Consider the following 8,356-nt stretch of genomic DNA (forward strand, 5'->3'; position numbering starts at 1 on the left):
CCCTTGGTAGGGCAGTGTAGGGCCGTACGTAGGACCATCGACCCCCACTGGCCACTCCATCCCCCGGGAGCGGCACACATCTGAAAATCCCGCCAGATGATAACGATTAGCGATGATCGTGAGCACTAATCTGAACTTCTTTTTGAGGGGTGCGAGGACTAAGAGCTACTTTAACGGGGCGACCCATTTCGTCTGCGGCCGTCCGTTTAGATCCGCGCGGATAGAAAAGACGGCCCAACGCGCCGACCTAAACGGACGCGCGTCCGTTTTTCGTCTGCGGACGACCCATTCATGGTTCATTTTTAAGTCTGATTTGCGTCGGCGTGGACACGCGACGGACGCGCGTGCGGTCGCCTACTCCTATCCCCGGGCCTGCTGGTCTGTGGCACATTGGCCTTCCTCCCCCCGGCCAACAAGCAACCCTCGCCCCCCGCCTCCTCCGTCACCGACGTCGTCGTCCATTTTTGCGGCGACTCTTCCAGCTGCCGCCGCGCTCGACATCCGCACAGCAACACCGCCCCTGCCCCCAGTCGTCCGCCCCGGGGAGCAAACTAGTTCCCGGCGTCGGTTTCCCCACCGCACAGCCGCCCCGCGACCAAGAAGACGCCTCGCCGGCCCCGCCACATACGACCGGCACGCTCGTCGGACGTCGTCACGCTCGTCGGACGCCGGCAGGGCAGCTAGCTGGTCTGTGGGCGCCGCATCTCCCCTCGCCGGCTGTCTCCTTCTTCAACGCCCGCAAACTGTTCGACAGTTTGCCAAGGTACGAAAATGGACTCCGCCGACGAGTTCTTTTTCCATAATTTCATTTGCGACTCCGATGATTCGTCGTCCGACAACGAGGAGGAGATATTGGCTGCTGTGTTGGTCCATCACCACCTCAACAAACCAGCGGCCGTTGTTCCGTGGCTCCATTTCGGACCACCTTCCGGCGTTGAATCGTAACTGAGAGAGCGGACATTTCCTTCTCTGGAAGGACTACTTTGATACAACAAACCCATTGTTCAAACATCACAAATTTCGCCGCCGGTTTCGTATGAGTAGGCATGTTTTCAACCGTATTAGAAAGGGAGTGGTCGACTATGATGACAACTACGAGTGCAAAGAGGATGCCGTCGGCAAGATTGGTTTCTCCTCTTATCAGAAATGCACTGCCGCCATCCGAATGCTTGCATACGGAGTGTCCGGTGATCTCATTGACGAGTACGTCCGTATGAGCGAGTCTACATGCCTAGAGTCCCTGTACAAGTTCTGCAAGGCTGTGATTGCTGTGTTTGGCCCTAAGTACTTGAGAGAGCCGACAGCTGCAGATACAACCCGTTTGTTGGCGATAAATGCTAGCAGGGGCTTCCCGGGGATGCTTGGCAGCATAGACTGCATGCACTGGGAGTGAAAGAACTGCCCTTCTGCTTGGCAAGGGCAGTATAAAGGGACATGTCAGGGCTTGTCCTATTATACTAGAGGCCGTGGCGTCGCAAGATCTCTGGATCTGGCACTTTTTCTTTGGCATGGCTGGATCACACAATGATATCAATGTGCTTCAGCGCTCGCCGGTGTTTGCTAGGCTTGCCGAACTTTACTGTCAACGGCCGCAACTACGACAAAGGGTACTATTTGGGTGACGGTATCTATTCTCAGTGGACCATTATTGTAAAGACAATACCCAGCCCTGTTGGAGAGAAAAGGAAAAGATTTGCCTAAGAGTAAGAGAGTGCTAGAAAGGATGTCGAGCCTGCCTTTGGTGTTTTGCAATATCGATGGGGCATCGTTCGGTATCCTGCTAATACTTGGAGCACGCAGAAACTATGTGAGGTGATGACTGCTTGTGTAATCATGCACAATATGATCGAAGAAGACGAGCGCCCGAAACGTCTGTACGATCAAGGCTTTTAGTTTCAGGGTGAGAATGTTGTGCCTGAGCATGGAGTAGCGGCAACATTTGAGCAGTTCACTCAGTTTCATGAAGACATGCGTGATTGGGAAACTCACGTGCAACTGCAAAATAATTTGGTTGAGCAAATGTGGACTCATGTTGGCAACCAATAGATGTATCTTTTTTTATTCGTTTGTAAAACTATGTGAAACATTTTTATTTTTATTTGGCCTGTAACTATACTATTTATTTGGACGGACTATTTTATTTGTTAAATTTTCATTTCACAATATGCTGAATGCAATGCAAAATTGGACGACCAGCTGACCACGCCTGCACATATAGATCGACGCGTTGAACGCGCTGCCAACCCATATGAAAAACAGAACGAACGCCGGGCAGGCGGCCGACTCAAACGGACAAAAAACGGACGAAATCATCCTCCGTTTGAATCGCCCGTTGGAGTTGCTCTAATGTGAGAGATTCCCCAACAACCAGGATGAAGCAAACTCTCGTCTCCTGGTAGGCCAGCCAGCCAGGGCCACGTTGCCACGCCCCACTTTTGGCTACAAAAGGAAGAAACGAACGACGGGGAGAAGAAAGAAGCACACACCGGCTGCTTTGCAACCACCCTGTAATCACATGTATTTCTGCTTTTGCATTTTTTAATCGTAATGATGAGATGAAGGAACCCACCCGTGTAACACACACGGGCTACTTTTGCAGTTCTTCTTCTCAAGGAGTACGTATAGAAGTTACAGTTATTTTTATTTCTTTTTTTAGGATACTTATTTGTTTTATTTCGACGCGTTGAACATACAAGTTGCAGACTCATCCTCAAATTTGAACGCAGAAGAAAGTAAACCTGTACGGCGTAGGTGCTAATCTTAGCGTCCGTAAATCTAGTACCAGTAGCGTTTCACGTTCCAAATTTGAAATGCGGATCCATCGGCCGGCATCACGATTTTCTCAACCGAAAAGAGAAAATGAAAAGGAAAAAGGAAAATGGGATTATCTATTGTAGTTTACCTTCATTATACCCGTCAAAAGTACGAAAGCCCAGGCAGTCATTGGCTGGCAGGCTGGGTGGGCTCCTGGAAAATCTAAAACAAACAAACGGAACGGAGGGGAAAGGGGTCCATCCATCCATCCATCCCCACGCAAGCAGGCACGGCGATCTCTCCTCAAATGTAGCGCCGGGGAAGGGGAAAGGGAAACCAAACCAAATCGCCCCCCAATCAAGCAAAGCAAACAAACAAAGAAACAAACCGAAACGAACCGAGGAGAGCACGCACGATACTGCGGGCAGGCGAGGCGAATCGAAACCATCCCTGAGAAAACGGGAAGCGGAAAAAGGGCCCTCCAAACCAAACCCAGGGGAGGGGAGGGGAGGGGAGCGCAGCCCCCCCAACCAATCCCGAGATCCAGCCAGCCAGGGTCCGCCAGCCGCCGCATTGCCGCAGATCGAGATGGCGCCGCAGCTGACCGGCGCGCCCGGCTCGGCGGCGGCGGCGGGCGGCGCCGCGGCCGTCAAGCCGCAGTTCCACCACTACCACCACCACCGCCTGCCCCCGCGCCACCACCACCCGCCCTCGCTCCTCTCCAAGCTCGCCTTCTGGTCCGTCTGCTCCCTCGCGCTGCTCCTCGCCTTCCTCCTCCTCGCCCCCTCCTCCGCCCCCGCTCCGCGCGCCGCCCCCGACTCCCCGCGCCGCTCCCTCCACGCCCGCCCCGACTCCGCCGCCGCCTGGGGCGGCGCCGCCTGGGAGAGGAAGGTGCGGGCCTCCGCGCGCGCCAGGCGCCCCGGCCTCTCCGTCCTCGTCACCGGCGCCGCGGGCTTCGTCGGCTGCCACGCCGCCGCCGCGCTGCGCCGCCGCGGCGACGGCGTCCTCGGCCTCGACAACTTCAACGACTACTACGACCCCGCCCTCAAGCGCGGCCGGGCCGCGCTGCTCGCGCGCTCGGGCGTCTACGTCGTCGACGGCGACATCGCCGACGCCGAGCTCCTCGCCAAGCTGTTCGACGTCGCGCCCTTCACGCACGTCCTGCACCTCGCGGCCCAGGCTGGCGTGCGCCACGCGCTCGTTGACCCCATGTCGTATGTGCGGGCGAACGTCGCTGGGCTCGTCGCGCTGCTTGAGGCGGCTCGCGCGGCCGACCCGCAGCCGGCGATCGTCTGGGCATCCTCGTCTTCGGTCTACGGGCTCAACTCCCATGTGCCTTTCTCCGAGCATGACAGGACGGACCGACCCGCGTCTCTCTACGCGGCCACCAAGAAGGCTGGTGAGGAGATCGCTCATGTCTACAACCACATCTATGGCCTCTCGCTCACCGCCCTCCGGTTTTTCACCGTATATGGGCCGTGGGGGCGCCCCGACATGGCATACTTCTTCTTCACCCGGGACATTCTTGCTGGTCGGCCAATCACGGTTTATGAGAGCTCCGGTGGAGGCACACACCAGACCACCATTTCCCGGGATTTCACCTACATTGATGATATTGTGAAAGGGTGTATTGGGGCATTGGATACAGCTGGGCGGAGCACAGGCAGCGGCGGCAAGAAGCGAGGGCCAGCGCCATTCAGGACATACAATTTGGGGAACACTTCTCCAGTGCCGGTGACACAGCTTGTGGATTTACTGGAGAAGATGCTCAAGGTGAAGGCCGTGAGGAGGGTTGTCAAGATGCCAAGGAACGGGGATGTGCCGTACACGCATGCTAACATCAGCCTTGCACAGCGGGAGCTTGGGTATCGGCCATCCACTGATCTCCAAACAGGGCTCAAGAAGTTCGTGCGGTGGTATCTTGAGTACTACAATCCTGAGTTGGCTGTGAAGCAGAAGCAGCATGGCAGTAGCAATGGCAAGGGTTCACGCGGTCGGAATGGCAGCACGAGCAGCGCAAGATGACTGACTGTTCAGTTTCTGGATGGCCCTCTTCTGACGGTGTGTATCAGAGTTCTAGTCCAGTACTTAATTCATCAGATTTTGAGAGGCCCGTTTTACCCAGCGCCTTCAAGTGAAACGAAACAAGCATGAAGTGGTTAGTGTTGAAAACTGTTGCTTCTGTTTGCTTCCTGTAGCTGCGCATCACTCCCTAGTTCCATTAGTTGGTTCTTAGGATGACACTGCTAGGAAGATTTTTCAATCATTTTGGGGAGCAGGCTGTGCATTGCAAAGACTACGATAGATTCTTTTAGTGACATTTGTACCACGAGAGAGAAGGAAGTATATCATGACTGTTTCTTTTGTTCAATTGAAGTAGCTTCGATCAATATTTAGTTCTCTCTGAAGTCTGAACCCTATATCTTACTGATATTCATGCTAGTTTCCTGTATGGTGGTGCATATTGCGTGCACTTGTGGTATAAAACATGTCTTTGCCATGACAATCTTAAAATCTACCTTTTCCTTTGTGGATACGAATCATGTGATTTAGTATTTGTTTTTGTCTGTACTGATCAATATTACCATGATATATTTCTTATTGGTTTATCATGGATTTGTGAGTGCTACTGTGATGCAACTTTTCTGAGACAGATTAAACGTATGCGCTTCTTTGGTCATTGGTATAGCTGATATTATTTGCAATTGCAATGTGCTCATGTCCATCTGCTTGAACTTTGGTCACTGGTATAGCTGATATTATTTGCAATTGCCACGTGCTCATGTTCATCTGCTCAAATTGTCTGATTTGGCTTTCTCATTATGAACTACTCCCTCTGTAAACTTTTATAAGAGCGTTTAGATCACTAAAGTAGTGATCTAAACGCTCTTATATTTGTTTACAGAGGGAGTACTAGATCTATTAATTGAACTGATGCTACTTATACTTTTGATATGCGGATGGTTGAATGCTATGGTATGGGAATCACCAATTGTCTAGAAAACAGAAACATAATTTCAGACTATCCAAAGGTTTACGCCGATGGGAAGATCTGATCACTTGTTACTATAGCAATCCAGTCCTTTTCTTTACTTTGGGCTAAAAATTTTGTCGGACTTTTATTCATATTGTATTGTACTACCAGGATGAGAATGAGTCTGTGAGTAAAAATGTCCATTGTGTCATGGTACCATTGTAACTGTAATTTTGCTGGAGACTGTATAACAAAAATATCAACTAACTTTACAGGAAGTGCAAGTTGGAATCATAATTTCTCTTGAGAAAACGGTGATTTATCGATCTGATTGTCTAGTGGTCGTGCATTTTCTCGTTTGGTCTTTGAAGATTTTCTTTCACTCTTTGTCCTGGAAATGGCATCATGAACGTTGCTGATATCTTTGGATGCCATGGTTGCATTGCGAACATGTGATTTATAATTGCTCTGTGGCTTCAATCTGCATGACCATTTTGATTGTTTGTCATTGTCATGACCAACACTTAAGCAGAGGTAACCATCTTCAAGCACACTTTTAACTCTGATGTCACTGCAATTAAGTAGTATGCTATAACTGGTGCGAGCTTCGTGTTTGCTTGGCTACCACTAAGGGCCTTTCAGGCACATTTTATTCACCATCTTAATGGTTACTCCATGTAAGCATGTTTATTACCACTATAGCTTCGAATTTGCTTCATGTGCATGTGAAGGGATGAGAGGTGACGCGTGCATTAGCAACTGCATGTGAGCTGGTCTAAACATCGTGCCCACTAAGTATTCTGAAGGATAAGTTCTTTCCTGGATAGTTGACTACCAGAACTCTTGCTTGTGCGTCCGTCCTTCCGGATGTGTTCTGTCCAATGTGCCTTCCTCCTTTCCAGGATTCTCCATGGGCATGTGCTCTCTCCTTTCTAATAGCTAGCTGCCAAAGGATTCGAAACCTCAAATTGCAGCCTGGGGATCTTCAAAAGTCCGCAACCCCGGCATTGGCCACATCACTCTAGCTAGAATTAGCAGTTCGAGCTGAAGACCGGCCTGTTTTGAGACTGTCAGTTTGCAACTGCATCGGCGCACAAAGCTTTTGCGTGTTTGCAAAAAAAGAAAAGAAAAGCTCTCAGTTTGCAAATCATTCTAGTGCCCACGTCTGTCATATTTTTTCTGCCCAAATGGCCATTCTATGCAACACGCATTTAGCAATGAACTAGCAGAGTCTACCAGGTTATCATGTATTCTTGTCTTGTAGGTAATGCCCTGGCGTTCAGATATGAAAAAAAGTTCATGCTGTCGCTTTCAGTTTCATTATTGCTAACAGTATCGGTACCAGTAACATACGTTGATTATTTGAACTCTTTTTTTTTTGAAAAATCTGATTATTTGGACTCTGAGCTCCACTGATCATTACGCTTTTCCTCTGTATTTCTATTGTGTAGACAGGTTATCATGTTCGACCCAACTTCTTTACAGTTTCATGATTCTGATCTGTCTAGCGTTGTCCTAGCTAACATGGAGCCTTGAATACTTGGCATAAAGGAAAAATAGTTTCATAAAATAATCATTTGAACAGTGTGAAGTGAAAAGATTGAATTCTAATTTTACCATGTATTTTTGTCATCGTGATAATTTTTACTGTAAGAAAAATCATGTCATTTTTATCATATTAAATAGACACAGTTCCCTTCAGTGTCAGATTTAAAGGATTCACCCATTGGTTTTCCTTTGATTCCCTTTGTTACCTCTTTTCAGCAAGCAATTCTCACCAAAAGCGATGATGAAAAATCTTCACTTTTTTTTGAAACAGTGGTGCACTAGTTATTTTTGTACGGAAAATGAAGTAGTTCTGGACAAATTCTTAGCAATACCAATTCAGTTGGTTTAATCGATCATGCAAAGGCGTGTTTGGTTGCTCGCATCTGAGCCAACCAGGCTCGTGCGAGGTGTATTTGGGCTGTTTGGTTATCTGGTCGACATCTGCTTCTCCGGCCGCACGGAATTTAAAGCAACTTTGGGCTGTCCACGAGGGAGGGCTCGAAACGGCGGTTTTTGGCGAGCCAGGCTCACTCGGGTCATGTGTGCCCGTCCACTGCATGTATTGGGAAGCATGGGAGACGGACAAGAGGGTGTATTTGGGCTGTTTGGTTATCTGGTCGGCATCTACTTCTCCGGCCGCACAGAATTTAAAGCAGCTTTGGGCTGTCCACGAGGGAGGGTTCGAATCGGCGGTTTTTGGCGAGCCAGGCTCACTCGGGCCATGTGTGCCCGTCCACTGCATGCATTGGGAAGCGTGGGAGACGGACAATACGCCTCGTAACTCCTCTCCCTCTCTCTCTCCACTCACCTCCCACTCTCATTCACACTGCTCTCTCCATCTCCCTCACCGCCCCTTTGTGCTCTCCTCTAATGGCACGCCCGCCATCGCGCCGCCCCCACCCCCGTCATTGCCGACAACAACCCAATCCAAGATCGTTGGGTCTCCAGTCTCTCCAACAACGACACTGACCTCATGACAGCCATCTGTGCGTCGTCCCCTTTCTGCCCCAAGTCGTGTCCTTCGGCCAATGGGTGCCAGTCGTTCTGCCTCGGCCTTCTTATCTGAATCTACTGGTCCCT

The 8,356-nt window shown here is 50.2% G+C and overlaps 1 protein-coding gene across 1 annotated transcript; it reads left to right on the forward strand.

Annotated features, from left to right (window-relative positions):
- Window positions 1-3,287: 3,287 nt before the first annotated feature.
- LOC123085283 (UDP-glucuronate 4-epimerase 3) lies at window positions 3,288-5,144 on the forward strand. Its single transcript, XM_044506902.1, has one exon. The coding sequence runs from the start codon at window positions 3,343-3,345 to the stop codon at window positions 4,777-4,779; it is 1,437 nt and encodes a 478-aa protein (XP_044362837.1). The 5' UTR covers window positions 3,288-3,342; the 3' UTR covers window positions 4,780-5,144.
- Window positions 5,145-8,356: the final 3,212 nt, after the last annotated feature.

This window comes from Triticum aestivum, chromosome 4A (genome assembly GCF_018294505.1).
Source record: "Triticum aestivum cultivar Chinese Spring chromosome 4A, IWGSC CS RefSeq v2.1, whole genome shotgun sequence".
Classification (NCBI taxonomy): domain Eukaryota; kingdom Viridiplantae; phylum Streptophyta; class Magnoliopsida; order Poales; family Poaceae; genus Triticum; species Triticum aestivum.

Bases quoted from the DNA above. Each gene is read 5' to 3' on its own strand.
- LOC123085283 (XM_044506902.1), top strand. From the start codon at position 3,343: ATGGCGCCGCAGCTGACCGGCGCGCCCGGCTCGGCGGCGGCGGCGGGC.